This window comes from Elephantulus edwardii, unplaced genomic scaffold (assembly GCF_000299155.1).
Source record: "Elephantulus edwardii isolate Elephantulus edwardi_28Jun2011 unplaced genomic scaffold, EleEdw1.0 scaffold00236, whole genome shotgun sequence".
In the NCBI taxonomy this organism is placed as follows: Eukaryota; Metazoa; Chordata; class Mammalia; order Macroscelidea; family Macroscelididae; genus Elephantulus; species Elephantulus edwardii.
In genome coordinates, this window is record NW_006399986.1 from 3,577,779 (window position 1) to 3,593,800 (window position 16,022).

General features: G+C 46.9%; 1 protein-coding gene across 3 annotated transcripts in view; it reads left to right on the forward strand.

The window, feature by feature from the left end:
• The window catches only part of TEAD2 (TEA domain family member 2), a 25,934-nt gene that overhangs the window by 834 nt on the left and 9,078 nt on the right, over positions 1–16,022 (forward strand). Inside the window, exons 2-9 of one of the 3 annotated variants that reach the window (XM_006898674.1) lie at positions 1,576–1,640; positions 4,809–4,871; positions 6,606–6,614; positions 6,818–6,925; positions 7,034–7,092; positions 9,707–9,771; positions 11,499–11,647; positions 15,503–15,676. In XM_006898674.1, the coding sequence (XP_006898736.1) occupies positions 1,576–1,640; positions 4,809–4,871; positions 6,606–6,614; positions 6,818–6,925; positions 7,034–7,092; positions 9,707–9,771; positions 11,499–11,647; positions 15,503–15,676 (692 nt within the window). Of the gene's footprint in view, positions 1–1,575; positions 1,641–4,808; positions 4,872–6,605; positions 6,615–6,817; positions 6,930–7,028; positions 7,093–9,706; positions 9,772–11,498; positions 11,648–15,502; positions 15,677–16,022 lie in introns of all 3 variants that reach the window. The other 2 variants (XM_006898673.1, XM_006898672.1) reach the window with 2 other exon arrangements.

Below are 16,022 nucleotides of genomic sequence, written 5' to 3' on the forward strand. Positions count from 1 at the left end.
AAAAAAAAAAAAGCAAAAGTTTCTCTGGTGCCACAATGGTTAAATGATTGACCACTGACCTAAAGGTTGATGGTTCTAACCCACCTGTCACTCCTTGGGAGAAAGAAAAGGGGCTTCCATAAAGATCTCCTGTCATGGGGACCCTTTGAAGCAGTGCTTTCTGTCCAAGTGGTGTCTATGAGTTGGAATAGACTAAAAGGCCATGGGGATTATAGGGCTCATCATGGTACAGAGGTTAAGAGCTTGGCTGATAATGGAAAGGTTGGTGGTTTGGATCTACCCAGCGGCTCCACGGGAGAAAGGCTCCCATATAGGTGATGGTTGTTGAGTCCTGTGACTCAGTTCTGACTCACAGCCCCTCATGTAGGACAGAAGGAAACCCTGTCAGATCCTGTGCCATGTACACAATCTTTGCCAAGTCCATGGCAGCCACTGTCTCGGTCCACCTCCCTGAGGGTCTACAAAGTGACGGGGCAGCTCTGTTTTGTCACATAAAGGTTCTTATGAGTTGGAATCAATGTAATAACATCCAACAATGGCAGAACTCTAAGCATTGACCTTAGGAGCCTGGGTGACGCTGACAATTTTTGATTGGCCATTGGCAGTTTGAACCTTGTCAGGTATAAGAAAGGAAGAAAAATTCATTATTGTCAAGTTGGTATCAACTCGTAGCGACTCTTTGGACGAAGTAAAGCGGCCCAGTAGGATTAGACAGACACATCTTTCTCCCATAGAACTGCGGGTTGGTTTGAACCACTGACCTTGTGTTTGGCACTTCAGCGCTTTAACCACGCTACCAGGGCCCTTCCATGGAAGAGAGGCCTTGGCTAACCACTTCTGTAAAGATTGCAACCAAGACAACTAGAGAAGATCTACTCTGACCATCCGTTGGGTCACCACCAGTCGGAGCTGACTTGGCAGGACGTTTAAAAAAAAGAAAATTATAATCTTTTTTGTGTGTATCATCAAATCAGATCTGACTGGTACAGGAGGAGATTGCCCCTCCTTCTCCGGCAGAGCACCTGGTGGATTCGAACCGCATATCTCTGGGATTGCAGTGCAGCTTCTTGCCACTAGGCCACCAGGGCTCCCCTTTTAGCATTATTTTTAATATAGCATTACAATAACAATAAGGAGCCCAGTTTGTGCAATGTGGAACGTGTCGGTTACGAATCAAAAGGTTGGCAGTTTGAATCACATCTGCTTCATGTGAGAAAAATGTATAGAGGCCCCGGAAACCTGATGATCACGCTGCCATGACTTGATTCCACTTGATTGCGTTGGACTTGGATTTTGTTGGGTTTTTTTGTTTTGTTTTGTTTTTTTTATAATCCCCATAATGACTCTGCAGACAGATTATTACCACTATTTGAAGTCACAGAGATAGGAAGCAGTAGAGCCGGGATGCGAACCCACACAGTCTTCCTTGAAGTCTGTGCTCCCCTTTGGCTGAGGAGCTCCCCGGTCCAGCTGACTGCAGACCTCCGGGGACTGTTGCCACCTCTCTTTGTGGGTGTCCTGTCTACGGGGAAGTGATACTGAAAGTCTAACTCTCTTCATCTCTTGATTTGCTAGGTCGGAACGAACTGATCGCCCGCTATATCAAGCTGAGAACAGGGAAGACTCGAACTCGCAAACAGGTCATCTTCTTCGGGGCATCCTGATATGGGCAAGAAAGTCTTTGGGTGGGACAGAGAGTAACATGCTTAGTGGCTAACCGAAAAATTGGGAGCCCCCCCCCAGTTCCCCCAATCTCCTCAGAAGAAGGATGTCAGTCTTTCATCAGATCAGCCATTGAAAGCCCTGGGGAACTCCGTTCTATCCTGACACAAACGGGTTTAACATGAGTTCAATTTTACTTAACTAATTGGTTATAACAAGACAGGTTTAAATTCTTCTACTTTTTTTTATTGTGATATGAGTAAAAGTTTACAGAACAAAATGGCTTTCTGTTTAACCATTCGTCCATATTTTGTTTTAATAACACCAATTACAACACCCATAGTGCAACTGCACTCTTCCCACTTCCTCTCTGTGATTCTCATGTCCACTAATCTTCTCAGCTCTCCTTTCCTGCCTTCTGAACTTTTTCTTTGGACACAATGCTGTCTTTTTGAAAGAAATAGAGAATGTTTCACAAATTTGCCTCCCATCTTTCTGCGGGGCCCTGGCTGATCTATCATTCCAGTTTTAGCAGATCACCTACTGAATGGGACACAGTTTGTGTGTCTGCTTATCTCCTTTTTTTTTAAACTTAATTCACTTTATTTGTTATACAAAATCCACTATGTGTTGGCCGTAGCTGGAGCCTGGGTCCTCTGCAGAGAGACTCTGGTGTGAGTCTTGACAAGATGGTCAGTGGATCCCTGGAGACTTGGTGAACTCTTTCCAGAGATTTGAAAAGATCACATAGCTGTAGGTCTTGGAGATGGTATCAGAATAATGTCCTCCAGGCTCACCCATTTTGCATAATATTTCATGGGTTCCTTGTTTTTCAATGCAGCATAGTATTCCATTGTGTGAATATACCACAGCTTCTCTATCCATTCGTTTGTTGATGGGCACTTGGGTTGTTTCCAGCTCTTTGCTATTGTGAACAAAGCAGCGATAAACATGGGTGTGTATATATCTGCTTGGGCGGCAGTGATGGTCTCTTTGGGGTATATTCTCAGTAGTAGAGTTGCTGGGTCAAATGGTATCTCTATCTGCAACTTTTTGAGAAAGCGCCATACCACCTTCCACAGTGGCTGCACCATTTTACACTCCCACCAACAGTGAATAAGGGTTCCAGTTTTTCCACAACCTCGCCAGCATATGTTGCTTGCTGTTCTGTTAAATTTTGCTATTCTTACTGGGGTGAGATGATATCTCATAGTTGTTTTGAGGATTTTGGGTTGTTGTTTTTTAATATACGTCAGAGTCCTTGGTAGTCTAGTGGTAAGGAGCTGCACTGCCAACCCGAAGGTACTCAGTTTGAATCCACCCGCTGCTCTGAGGGAGAAAGATGAGGAATCTCTTGTGCGATTTACTGTCTCTGAAAACCTGCTGGAGGGTCAGCTAAAAGTCGGTTCTGACTAAACAGCCTATAAGGACGACAACAAGAAGTTCTAGACGTGTGAAAACAATTAAGCACTTGCCTACTAATTGGAAAGTTGATGGTTTGAACTCACTCAAAAGTACCTTAGAGTAAAGACCTGACACTCAAAAGATGTATTGCATTAGGACAATCTCGTGTCAAGGACCTCGCCAAAATACAAGAGCAATGATAGCAGTTTAAAGACTAAGGTGCACCTGACCCAAGTAATGATATTTTCCGTTATTTCCTACGCATCTGAAAGTTGGCCTACAAATTAAGGATGGCAGAAGAACAATTGATGCCTTTGGTTTATGGTATTGGAGACGAATACTGACTATCTCATGGACTACTAAAGAAGGAACTAGTCTGTCATTGGGGAATTGCAACTAGGGTATTGCTTAAAGACCAGAACGATTAAGCTTTGTCTTAGAGAGCTCTGGTGGCCTAGTGGCAAGAAGCTGCACTGTAATCCCAGAGGTACGTGGTTCAAATCCACCAGATGCTCAGAATGATTAAACTTTGTCTCACAGACTTTGGGTATGTTGTCAAGAGGGGCCAGTCCTTGGAAAAAAGAACACCATGCTTGGAAAAGGTGGAAGGTCAGAGAAAGAGAGGAAGATCTTCAATGTGGTGGATTGACACAATGACTGTCACAATGGGCTCGAGGGAATTAAAGACTGAGAAATGGACAGGATTGTGCAAGGTCCAGATGTATTGTTCGTAGGGGTTGCTACGAGTCTTCATTGATGTAATGGTGCATAGCAGGAACCACCACGATAATGTACTTTTAAAAAATATTTTCTCTTTATTTTTATTGTATTATTTTTTACGTGTACCGTCAAATCAGATCTGACTGGTACAGGAGGAGATTGCCCCCTCCTTCTCCAGCACAGCATCTGGTGGATTTGAACGGCGCATCTCTGGGATTGCAGTACAGTGTCTTGCCACTAGGCCACCAGAGCTCCCTTGATAATGTACTTTTTTAAATTTATTTTTTCATTATTATTAATATTTATGTGTGTACTGTCAAATTAGATCTGACTGGTACAGGAGGCGATTATTCCTCCTTCTTCAGCAGAGTATCTGCTGGATTTGAACTGCGTACCTCTGGGATTGCAGTGCAGTTTCTTGCCGGTAGGCCACCAGAACTTGCTGATAATGTGCTTTTAAAAGATCAGTCATTGGAAAACTCTGTGAAGCCCACTCCTCATGCCTTGGGTTTCCGGGAGTCAGAGTGGACTCCAGCAGCTAGTGCTGGTACTGACATTGTTACAGAGCAAATGGAATTAATCTAATACTTTTATTAGAACCACAGAAAGATAGAATGAGAGAAAAAGAGGCAATGGGAGGTTGATGAAAGTTGAGAGAAAAAAAAACCCTCCACCAAAATAATTGTTAAATTGTGTGAATTCTGACTCATCGCAACCCTGCAGGATAAATTAGAGCTGTTCATAGCGTCTCCAAGGTTGTAATCTAAACAGGAGCAGGCAGCCTCATCTTCTGTGGTGCAGCTGGTGGGTTGAAGCTAAGAGGGCCCTGGTTTGCCAGGCTGGAGGAAGATCAACTGTTAGAAGACCCCGGCAAACGTTGCTTCGTTGAGGCATCCATGGTGGCATGCTCCTGAGAGCGCCAGAACCTTCTGTGTGGGGCACGGGGAAGGAAGGAGGGAAGGGTGGGGACCTAAGGGGCAGTTGGCTGTGGCCTGAATCCTTTTCTCTCTCATTCTTTGCAGGTCTCTAGTCACATCCAGGTTTTGGCCCGAAGGAAATCGAGGGAAATCCAGTCCAAGCTTAAGGTAGAGACCAAATGAGGACCTGAGAGAGGACAGAGACCAAGAGGCAGGAGGTCAAAGGCCAGAGAGTGAGGGGGACAGAGATCCAGAGAGAGAGGGGGGACAGAGACCCAGAGCGAGAGAGAGGGGACAGATTTAGAGAGAGAGAGGGGACAGAGACTCAGAGAGAGAGGGGACAGAGACTCAGAGAGAGATGGGAACTGAGACCCAGAGAGAGAGAAGGAGACAGAGACCCAGAGAAAGAGAGAGAGGGGGGACAGAGACCCAGAGAGAGATTGGGACAGAAACCCAGAGAGAGGGTATGGAGAAGCTGAGAGAGGGAGGCAGACATTTAGAGAGACAGAGAGATCTGGGGATGAGGTGAGGGAGTGCAGAGAGAGAAGGGTCCAGAGACTTGACGGCAGGACGACGGCAACAGGAATTCAAGAGAGAAGTGAGCAGAGACAGAAGAAGAGGGAGACAGACCCAGGGAGGGGAGAGATATAGAGACAAGAACCAGGAGCCAGAGGAGAAGGGGCTTGAGACTCAGGGTGGGCAGAGAAACCTGGCAAGGAGGACAGAGGCCCCGATTTGGTTGTGGGAAGGCCCACAGACAGAGGGGCTCGGAGAGTCAGCATTAGGCAGGAAGTGGGACCGGGCACCAAGCCTCTCTCCCTTGGTGGCTGTAATCTGTCATACCCTCCTTTTTCCTCTTCGAGGCTCCTTCACTTCCTTTCTTTCTCAGGCTCTTGGTCTCCCTCTTCTTACTCACCTTCCCGTTTCCGAATCCCTGCGTGACATCCATGCCCTTTTTTGCACCCCCAAAACCCCTCATCTCCTCCCGAGATGTCTACCTCCTTTCTCCTTCTTCGTCCCTGGACCCTCCTGTTTCCTCCTGGTCTTGGTGATGCCGCGGTTCAAGCACCCAGCTGCTAAGCTAGATGTGATGCTTCAAACCCAGCAGGTGTCCCGTGGGAGGAAGGGGAGGCAGTCGCCCCCTCCCCATGAAGATTCCCAACCTCAGAAACTCTAAGGGGGGCATGCAGCTCTGTTCTGCCCACCAGGGTGCCTTGGGGTCAGAATCCCCTCGATGACAGTGGGCTGCGTTTGGTTTTCTAGTTCTGAGAATGAACACTGGTGGTGCAATGGTTAAGCTGGTAACCGAAGGGCGTTAACCCAATGGATCCTGTCATCCACTCTCATAACAGTAGCAGCCTCGGGAACCTTGCCTTGTAGGTGCCTATGAGTCGGAATCGACTTAATAACACGCAACAGCTTGTCCTGAGAGACGCTCATTCCCTCAGTGCCTCTTCCTTTGCTCCTGGAAACAACCACTTCCTGTCCCTTTTCATACCCAGGACCTTCTCTTTCCCTCTGAGAGTAAAACCTCTCCTTTCCAGAATTCCCCTCTGTCCCATTATGTGCCTGTTTCCTCTGGCTCTGAAATTCTCATCTCCTGTCACTTGAGCATTCAGAAACCTTCACTTCCTGCCCTTTCATGACCTAGGAAAACCAACTTCCTGGTTTGTTTTTTTTTTCCCTTTTTTTCTGGGCTGGAAACCACTCTTTTTCCTCTAGGCACCATCCCTCTATTTCCTGTTCTTCTTAAATTATCTTTCCCTCCTCTCGTCAGGATTGGTTGGGGTGGTGGGACTGCAGAGCGGGTGAGGCAGGGTGGGGAGGTAGGGAGTCCAGGGGTCACTTCTTATATCATGTCTGCTTTCCTCCTTTGGCTCCTTCCCCCACCCCCTGGGGCAGGCGCTCAATGTGATAAGTGCCCTCTCTAACCTTAGACCACCACCCTTCCTCAGGAGGTCGCAGGGTGGGGCAGGGCGCTGTTGTGAGGGATTTAGATTCACCCCCTACTCTTTGCCTTAACTCTTTGACACTGTGTCTCCTTGTGCTTGACCTGACCCTCCCTTGTCCGCCTTGCTGTGTCCACACATGTACCTCTCTAACTTTTCTTCCAGGACCAGGTTTCCAAGGAGAAGGCCTTCCAGACAATGGCCACCATGTCCTCGGCCCAGCTCATCTCGGCACCTTCCCTGCAGGCCAAACTGGGCCCCGCCAGCCCACAGGTGGCCCTGGGCTCAGGCTTTCGGGGGTGGGTGGTGGGCTTAGCGTGTGAAGGGTAAGATGCAGTTGCCAACAGAACTGACATTGCCTCCTTTCTGTTTCTTCTCCAGACCTCTGAGATTTTCCAGTTTTGGTCAGGGGGCTCCGGGACCCCCTGGAATGTTCCAGAGTGAGTCCTTTCTTGGTTTTCAATTTTTCTTGATTTTGTTGTTGAGAAGGTACACAGCAAAACATACACTAGTTCAGAAGTTTCTACTTGGGCACTTTGCAGATATTGATGACATTCTGTACGAGCTCTGCAAACATTCTCACCCTGTATTTCTGGGTGTTTTTTTTTTTTAATTAATGAAAGTTTACAGAGACTTAGGGTTTTCCATTGTTGTATTTTACTCCCTGTCCACCACCGCACGCGTCCCCCCCTTCTCCTTGGAAAGTAAAAGAAAAACACTTTCATTGTTTATGCAATCCCTCCCCCCAAGTCCACTCCACTGTGCAGCCTTCATTCCGGACTCCTGTCATAACAATACCCATTCATATATCCCTTTTAAACAGTTCTCTCCCTCATCTGTTTCAATGCAGTATACATCATTCCTCCCTTCCTTCTCTGTCTTCCCTCAACCCCAATGTCAGTCCTGTTTTACAACAGTGGCCCTACGCAATATTTGTCCTTTTGTGACTGAGATATTTCACTCAGCATAATGTCCTCTCGGGTCATCCACTTTGCATAGTGTTTCATGAGTTCCTTGTTTTTCAATGCTGCATAATATTCCATTGTGTGAATATACCAGAGCTTCTCTATCCATTCGTTTGTCGATAGGTACTTGGGTTGTTCCCAGCTCTTTGCTGTTGCGAACAAAGCCGCGATAAACATGGGTGTGCATATATCTGCTTGGGTGGTGGTTATATCTTCTTTAGGGTAAATTCTCAGAGGTGGAATTGCTGGGTCAAATGGTATTTCTATTTGCAACCTTTTGAGAAAGCGGTATACAGCCTTCCAAAGTGGAATAAGTGAATAAGGGTTCCAGTTTCTCCACAACCTCGCCAGCATTTGTTGTTTGCTCTTCTGTTAAATTTTGTTATTCTGACTGGGGTAAGATGATATCTCATAGCTGAGATATCAGATGATATCTCATAGACTGGGGTAAGATGATAGCTCATATCTCATAGTTTCTAAGTTGTTCCTCCTCTACCGCTGGTAACCCAGACTCCGTAAGATTCCTCTCTAATGTAATCTAATGTAACTCACTGTCTAATGGAGCAAGTGGTTGTTTTCACTTTGATCCAAATATAGATAGTTCTGAAAAGAATATATATAGTGGTCAAAGCAGATCTTTTTTACTATCGTTAGGCGCTGTGGAGCCAAAAACTACCTACAATGACCCTATAAACAGGAGACAGGAATCTTGCCCTGTCTTGACCCATTCTCTAGCTCTTGTCATACTCAAGCTCAGTGTTACAGTCTCTGTGTCAACCTACCTCTTTTTTTACTAGTTGAACTAAGTAGTTGTTTAGTTTAGAGGACTTCAGATGATATTTTTGGTCTAAAGTTCAAAACTCATAGGGTCGCTATGAGTCGCAAATGACTCGAAGGCACATAACAACAACAACAACAAAGTTCAAAAAATACCTTAGGGCAATAGTTTTGAAGGGTTTCCAGTATCCATGAATCTAGAAAGTCTAGAGTCCACCACAACTTAAATTTCTTCTGTTCTGCATTTCCCCCCTTTTGATCAGAAATCTTCTGTAACATCCTTGATCAAAATGTTGATTAGTTGTAGCTGGACACCCCATCCAGTTCTTCTGTTTTCAGGGAGGCAGTTAGCTAGCTACACATTTCATATCCTTCTCCTTTGTCTTATCCACTCTTTGTTGCTCTTGGCAAATAGAGACCAACTGTTGTCTCATTTGGCCTTTTCTTTTTTTTTGAGAGCTACCAAAATGTCATGGTCAAGCATACAGACCAAGGCGAGCTCTGGTGGCCTAGTGGCAAGAAGCTTGCACTGCAATCCCAGAAGTGTGCAGTTTGAATCCACCAGATGCTCCGCTGGAAAAGGAGGGACATCTCCTCCTGGACCAGTCAGATCTGAATTGACAGTACACACACAAAAAAATAATAAAGTAAAAATCTTTTTAAAAAGTAGAACTGTCTTTGTAGGGTTTTCTAAGCTGCAATCTTGGTGGTTTCCTCTCCTCCAAGATTATGTTTATTTCTTTACTTTTCCCCCAATAAACATTTTGTTTTCTAATCCTGTAATTACAGTTCCATCTGATCAAGCACATTTTTTTATAACATTTACCACTGAGTCTTTTTTTTTCTTAATTGAGATTTTTATGAAAGTTTTCGGAGAACTTGGATTTCCATTTATTCATTGTACATTTTCCTCCCTGGCTCCCCTCCCCCAAGGTTGTAGTCTTTTTTTAATTTAATTTTTATTTTATTATTTTTTGTGTTTGTACTGTTAAATTGGATCTGATTGGACAGGAGGAGATTGTACCTCCTTTTCTTGCAGGGCATCTTATGGATTCGAACCACCTGCCTCTAGGGATTGCAATGCAGCTTCTTGCCACTAAGCCACCAGGGCTCCCTCAGGCTGTAGTCTTTATGGGATCAGATCACCAGGTCTTTCTCCCATGGAGCCAGTGGGTGGGTTTGAACTGCCAACCTTTCAGTTAACAGCAGAGTGCATGACCATTACATCACCAGGGCTTCGTTGAGGAAACATTAGCTGGTCTAGTGAGTCCCTTCCTATCATTCTGATCTTTCTGCTCCCTTCTTCCCTCAGCGTGAAGCCGTTCTCACAGACGCCATTCTCCTTGTCTCTGACGCCCCCATCCACTGACCTCCCAGGTAAGACCTGTTTCTTTTCCCTCACTCTTTGCTCCTCTCTCCTCAATCCCACCACTTTGTTTTCAACTTTCCCCCTTAGTCAGGGGACAACTCTGGGAAGGAAGGCAGAAAGATGAAGGGCAGAATATTGTTGTTTTTTTAAATTTTATTATTTTGTGTGTGTGTGTGCACCTGTCTTTCATTGTGTTTGTTCAGACATTCCTCTAGGTCGTATAGCCCTGGTGTACAAGTTGCCGTACTGCGGTCACTTGTGGTTGCTGTGAGGCTGAACACTGTGACACTGATGTGTCAAATGCGTTAATGGTTGGCTACCCAATATGGACTGAGAGTGGGGTGGAGCTCCCCGATTAAAACAAGCTTGGAAAGAGGAGTGGCATCCACTTCCGTAATAGCTGGCCTCCGGAAACCCTATGAACCTGGAGAGAGGATGAGAGAGACACCCAAGTGTTGAGGACTCTCCTTCATAGGGTCACTATGAGTCGCCTGCAACTTGATGGCACTTAACAACAACAACCGTCAAACTGGATCTGACTGGTACAGGAGAGGAGGGCCCCTCCTTCTCCAGCAGAGCATCTGGTGAATTCGAGCTGTGTACCTCTGGGATTGCAGTCAGCTTCTTGCCACCAGGCCACCAGAGCTCCCTGAAGGGCAGAATTTTTGATGGCAAATAACATAGCTAGACATGGTGGCTTTCTATTTTATTTTATGTTCTGCCTTCTTTGCTAGCTTGTGGAACCTGCAACAAGCTTACGAATCCGTATTTGTTGAGTTGCAAATGACAGAAATGCAAATCAAGTTATCTTAAGCTGGGGGGGGGCAGGTGGGATGGGGAAGGAATTTATTGGATTAGCTAATGGCCATTCCAGTTATGAAAGCTTCAGGTATGGCTAGATCTAGGTGCTCAAATCAGAGCTTCAGGACTTGCATGGCTCCCCTTTCTTCTATGTCTCCCAGTAACCGATGCCTTTGTGGGGCCTGAACTCTGATTCAGAGAACTGTGGTGGCCTAGTAGTAAGAAGCTGCCCTGGAATCCCAAAGGCATGTGGTTTGAATCCATCAAATGGTCTGCAGGAGAAAGATAGCCATTCTCCTCCTGTGCAATTTACTCCCTCTGTAAACCCGCTAGAGGGGATGAGCTATGGGTCGTTTCTGACTCAGTGGCACGTGACGACAACAACCTGTGACCCTGAGAACTTATAAACACACCTTCCAAGATCCACAGATTCATCCGTTAAGAATGCTCTGGTTGTAAGTAACACAACTCCCAAATTAAGAGTGCTTTAATTAGTAAAGAGTTTAACTATTGCACATAACAAAACTTGAGGTGGGCTCCTTCTGTGCCAGCTCAGCAGTGTCAGGTCTGGCATCTCTTGTCATGCTTTCAAACTCTGTCTCATTGTCACAGGATGGTTGCTGTGACTCCAGCCATCACACACACTCCCCAGCAGCAGCAGGGCTTGACCAGGACCCAAAGCGTCCTCCTCCCAAAGTTCTGTCTTTTTTATTCAGGAAGAAACTCCTTCTCAGAAACCCCCCCCAGCAGATTTCTCTTAACATCTCATTTGCCAGAACTGTGTCACATGGCCACCTCTAGCTGCAGGGGAGGCTGGGAAAGTGAGTATTTAGCTTTTTCAGCTTCTAAGTGAAGGTAGGCGAGAGAGAGCAGTGCCTGATACATTCCATAAATAACTGCCAATTTTTATTCTTTCTTCTCTCTTTCTCTCTAGGGTACGAGCCCCCACAAGCCCTCTCCCCCCCAGCCTTGCCCCCACCTGCCCCATCACCCCCAGCCTGGCAGACTCGGGCCTTGGGCACTGCCCGGTTGCAGCTGGTAGAATTCTCGGCCTTCGTAGAACCACCGGATGCTGTAGATTCTGTGAGTCAAACCTTGGGATGGTCTCACGGGAGGAGAACATAAGTGGATAACAGGGAAGAGAAGTATATAAAACAAATTTTAGTGGGTATCAGGCAAACGTGGGGAATCTCCATCCGTACCATTCAGAGGGTGCCCAGTCGCATCTGATTTTGGAAGCTAAAGCAGGGTTGGTACTTGGATGGAAGAATAATAATCTGGAGAGGTTGTTAGAATGGGTGTCTGAGCTGTATATCTCAAGGGTTTCTGATTCAGCGGGTCTGGGGTAGGGCTGACAATTTGCACATCTGTCAAGTTCTGAGAGGATATTGATGCTGCTGATTTGGGGACCATGCTTTGAGGACTATGGGCATAAATGAACTGGAAGATTCCAGGACTGGTCACAAGCATGGAAGGTCATTGGAACTCTCTACAGGTTTGTTTATCTATCAGCTATGTCTGAGTGCCTCTTGTGTGCCAAGGAATCCTGGTGGCACGCTGGTTAAGTGTCTGGTGGCTGGCTGGAAGGACATTGATTCGTGAGGCAGCCTGTTTCAGTAGAGCTTATAGCCTGTCAAACCCTCTGGGGCAGTTCTCTGTCCTGCAGGACTGCTATGGTTCAGAGTTAATGGCAGGGCAGCTATTTGCTCTGTGTCTGTCAGTGGTGGGTCCTGGGAATCTGGACAAGCAAGTCTTGTTTCTGAGCTTGAACTGCTCGTGGGGTAGAGTAGAAACAGATGTTATGTTAGTTGTGTTGCGTTGATTATTAGTGAACACAGTCTCTGATTCTCAGGGGCTGACGACAAACAGAGGTTGTTTCTCACTCACGGAGTTCCACATAGTAACTTAGGGACCCAGCCTCCTCCGCTTTGTGGCTCTGCCATTCTCAAACCAGTTTCCCTGATGCCAGTTCCGTCTCGTGGTCGCCCGGCGTGTGTAGAGTTGAATTTTGCCCCATAGGCTCTTCCTTCTGGAAGCAGATCGACGGGCCTCTCTTCTGAGGTGCCTCTGAGTGGGTTTAAACTGTCAACCTTTTGCTTAACTGAGCTGTCTGTTGCTATTATTAGTTTTAGATGCTGTTGAGTCAATGAGTCGGTTCAGGTCAATCAATCTTCCACTCCTATGTGATTTTGTGTGACAAAGTGGAATGGACTTGCCGGGTTTTCTAGGCTGCAGTCATTTTTGAAACAGATCTCCAGATCATCTTCTCTCATTTGTTGCTGAGTGGGTTCGAACTGGCAGCCTTTTGCTTAGCAGCTAAGAGCTTAACAATTTTTCTAACTCCTTGCTCTATAACTCACTGCTGCAGAGTTGGAAATCTCCATCAGATTCCCGAGACTATAATTCCCAAGAGAGGAGATTGTACATCTTTCTCTCTCGTGGAACTGCTGGTGGACTTGAACCCCAGGGAGGCATGAGGGCCTTGGCGTTATTAGCAGAACATGCTATGGACTATGTCTTTTCAGAACTGACTCATACCTGACCCTCCAGTGGGTTTTCAGAGGCGGTAGATCACATGGAGGAGATTGCCCGTCTTTCTCCCTGGGTTTGGCTGGTGGGTTTGAACCTCATGTCTTTGGATTGGAAGCCTCCAGAATCTGCCGTTGAATTCTCTACCCTCGGCCAATGCATGGAAGGGAAAGAATAAACCAAATCAAGCTCGAGGTTTTAAGAATCTGATTTGCAAGTGTCAGTGCACAGATCTCTCACTCACACCCCATCAGGAAGAATCTGGTCGCATGGTCTCGCTTGACTGCAAAGGCATCTGGGAAATGTCACTTGGCATTGTGAGAAGGAAACTGAGCTGGCCTTTCCACATCCGTATAAACATCAGTTGCTGGATATAGTGGTCCTGGTAGCACTTAAGTCAGGTCCAAACTCTCCTTTCTCGTTCAGGGCAAAAAGTAAAAAAAAGTCCTTTCAGTGGCCCACACACCAAGTCTTGACTATTCTGGCCCCTTCTGACCTCAAGCTGATGCCAGCCGCCTACCTCTGTCCTGATGCTAACTCTTCTCACGGCTTACACGATGACTCCCTCCATTCCTCACACACCAAAGGCCACTCCTGCCTGAGGGCCTTTACGTGTGTGGAGCTCACAGCCAGGAATTGACTTTCCCAGACCTTCCTCCTGACTCACTTCCTCTGTTCCTTCAGACCTTTGCTCCAGTGTTATCCTCTCCGATGTGCTGTGCCAGGCCACCTCGCGGGTAATACCAGCCCTCATCATTACTGGCTGCTTCGCTGTGCTTTATCCTTTAACTAACACATACCACCCCTGACATTGACCTTAGCCATAGCTTGCATTGCTGGTTTTCTGTCTTTGCTGGTAGACCATGAACTCCGTGAGGTCAGGAACTTTTCCTTAAAGCCCTGGAACCCTGCACCTTGCAGGTGTCTCAGTAGATATCTGTTGAGGAATTATTTTTTTTTAAATTTTTTTATTTCATTATTTTTTGTGTGTACTGTCAAATCAGATCTGACTGGTACAGGAGGAGATTGTTCCTCCTTCTCCAGCAGAGCATCTGGTGGATTCGAACCTTGCATCTCTGAGGTTGCAGTTGCAGCTTCTTGCCACTAGGCCACCAGAGCTCGCCTGTTGAGGAATTCTTTTTTTTTTTTTTTTAATTTTTTTTTTGGGGGAATTCTTATGTGCTGAGATAGGAGTGAGCTTTCTTGTGATCGTGCAGGCCAGTAGTTCTGCAGGAGGAGTCACTGAGGGCTTCCCCGAGGCGAGAACATTGGAGGTGGGCTTTGAGGTTGACATAGGAGTTTGCTGTTTGTAGATCTGGATGGTCTACATATAGAGATGGAAATGGTGTGGAGTTTCCGGAGAAATAAAGAATGGCAGATTGTAGGAGCTGGTGAGGCCGGAGGGAGGGTGGGTAGTGGATTGCGGAGGAGCTGACGTGCCCAGCTGAGTGATCGAGACTTTGCTTTGCCTCTGGAAACTCTATGAACTTTGATAAATGTCGATAGTTGTAGAGAGGCTTCAGACCTTTTGTTCAGAGGGTCACTATGAGTTTTGCTCTACTTGAAGACAATCAACAACAACAACAACATGGGTGTGGTATAGAGGTTGTATCTGATTGTGATGAAGATCGGGTTATAGAAAGAGGCAGAATTGGATGTATTTATGCATAGAAAGATAGAGGAAGGATTTATATTCCAGAAGGTGGGGACAGCAGAAATGATACCCAGGCGAAGTGAGGAGAACGGGGACAGGAGCAATCTCAGATAGGGTGTGTGTGGATTTCTGTTTGTCCTTCTGTTTCTCCATTCATTATCCAGCCATCTGTCATTCATTCATCCCTTGCTTATCTATCATGCGTCTGTTCATTTATCTGTCCTCTCACCTATCATCTATCCATTTCTCATTGTCCAACCATTCAGCTGCACGTACCCACCTATCGAGCCACTCACCATTCATGCTACAAACATTCCTGAGTACCTGTTCTATTTGGGACCGGTCTCAGTTGGAGAGGTGTGAACCGAGTTCTGGAGAAGCTCAGGAGCTGTGAGCAGGGCAGAATCGGGGTCAGGGTTGGAGCTGTGTGTGGGAGAAATGAATTGGAGAGATTGGGGAGTAAGAGATCAAAGGAGAGGCTGGGACAAGGGTGGGATTAGACGTGATAGGAGGAGGCCTGAGCCGGGGCTGCGCCTGAGCTGGTGTAGGACAGAGAGGAGGAGACTGGCACGAGAGTTGGGCACACACTGTGAGAATGAACGTTTGGAAGGGAGCGAGGACAGTGCCATGCATGATGTGGTCAGTGTCTGGGTGGCCAACGTGGCATAGCTATGTGAGAGTGGTGGGGAGGGCCGTGGGGCTTTGGACGGGCCCAGCCCACCTTCCCCTCCTTGCTCATGGCTACCTCTCTTCAGTACCAGAGGCACCTGTTCGTTCACATCAGCCAGCACTGCCCCAGCCCCGGAGCTCCCCCACTCGAGAGCGTGGATGTCCGGCAGATCTACGACAAGTTTCCCGAGAAGAAGGGAGGTCTGCGCGAGCTGTATGACCGTGGGCCCCCCCACGCCTTCTTCCTCGTCAAGTTCTGGGTGAGTCCCACGACACACAGGGCGTCCAGACTGAGGTCTCTGGCCGAGGGGGACAGTCTACAGACCCACCGGGTCAGATCAACGGGTTCTGTCGAGCCTTGCAACCAAGGGGCGTGAAAGGAACTAAACAGGAATAGGGAGAGGGTTTGAGCCTCCCTCGTTCCCCCCTCCACCAAACCTGTTCCCCCAAACCAAGCCTGTTGATGTTGAGGCAATTACGACTCCCCCTGTGTGTGTTCCAGAAATATCCCATAGGGTTTCCTTGGTCATCACCTTTCCAGAGATAGATTGCCAGGTCTTTTCTCTGCAGTACTGCTGCGTGGGTTAAAACCTGAACTCTTTTATT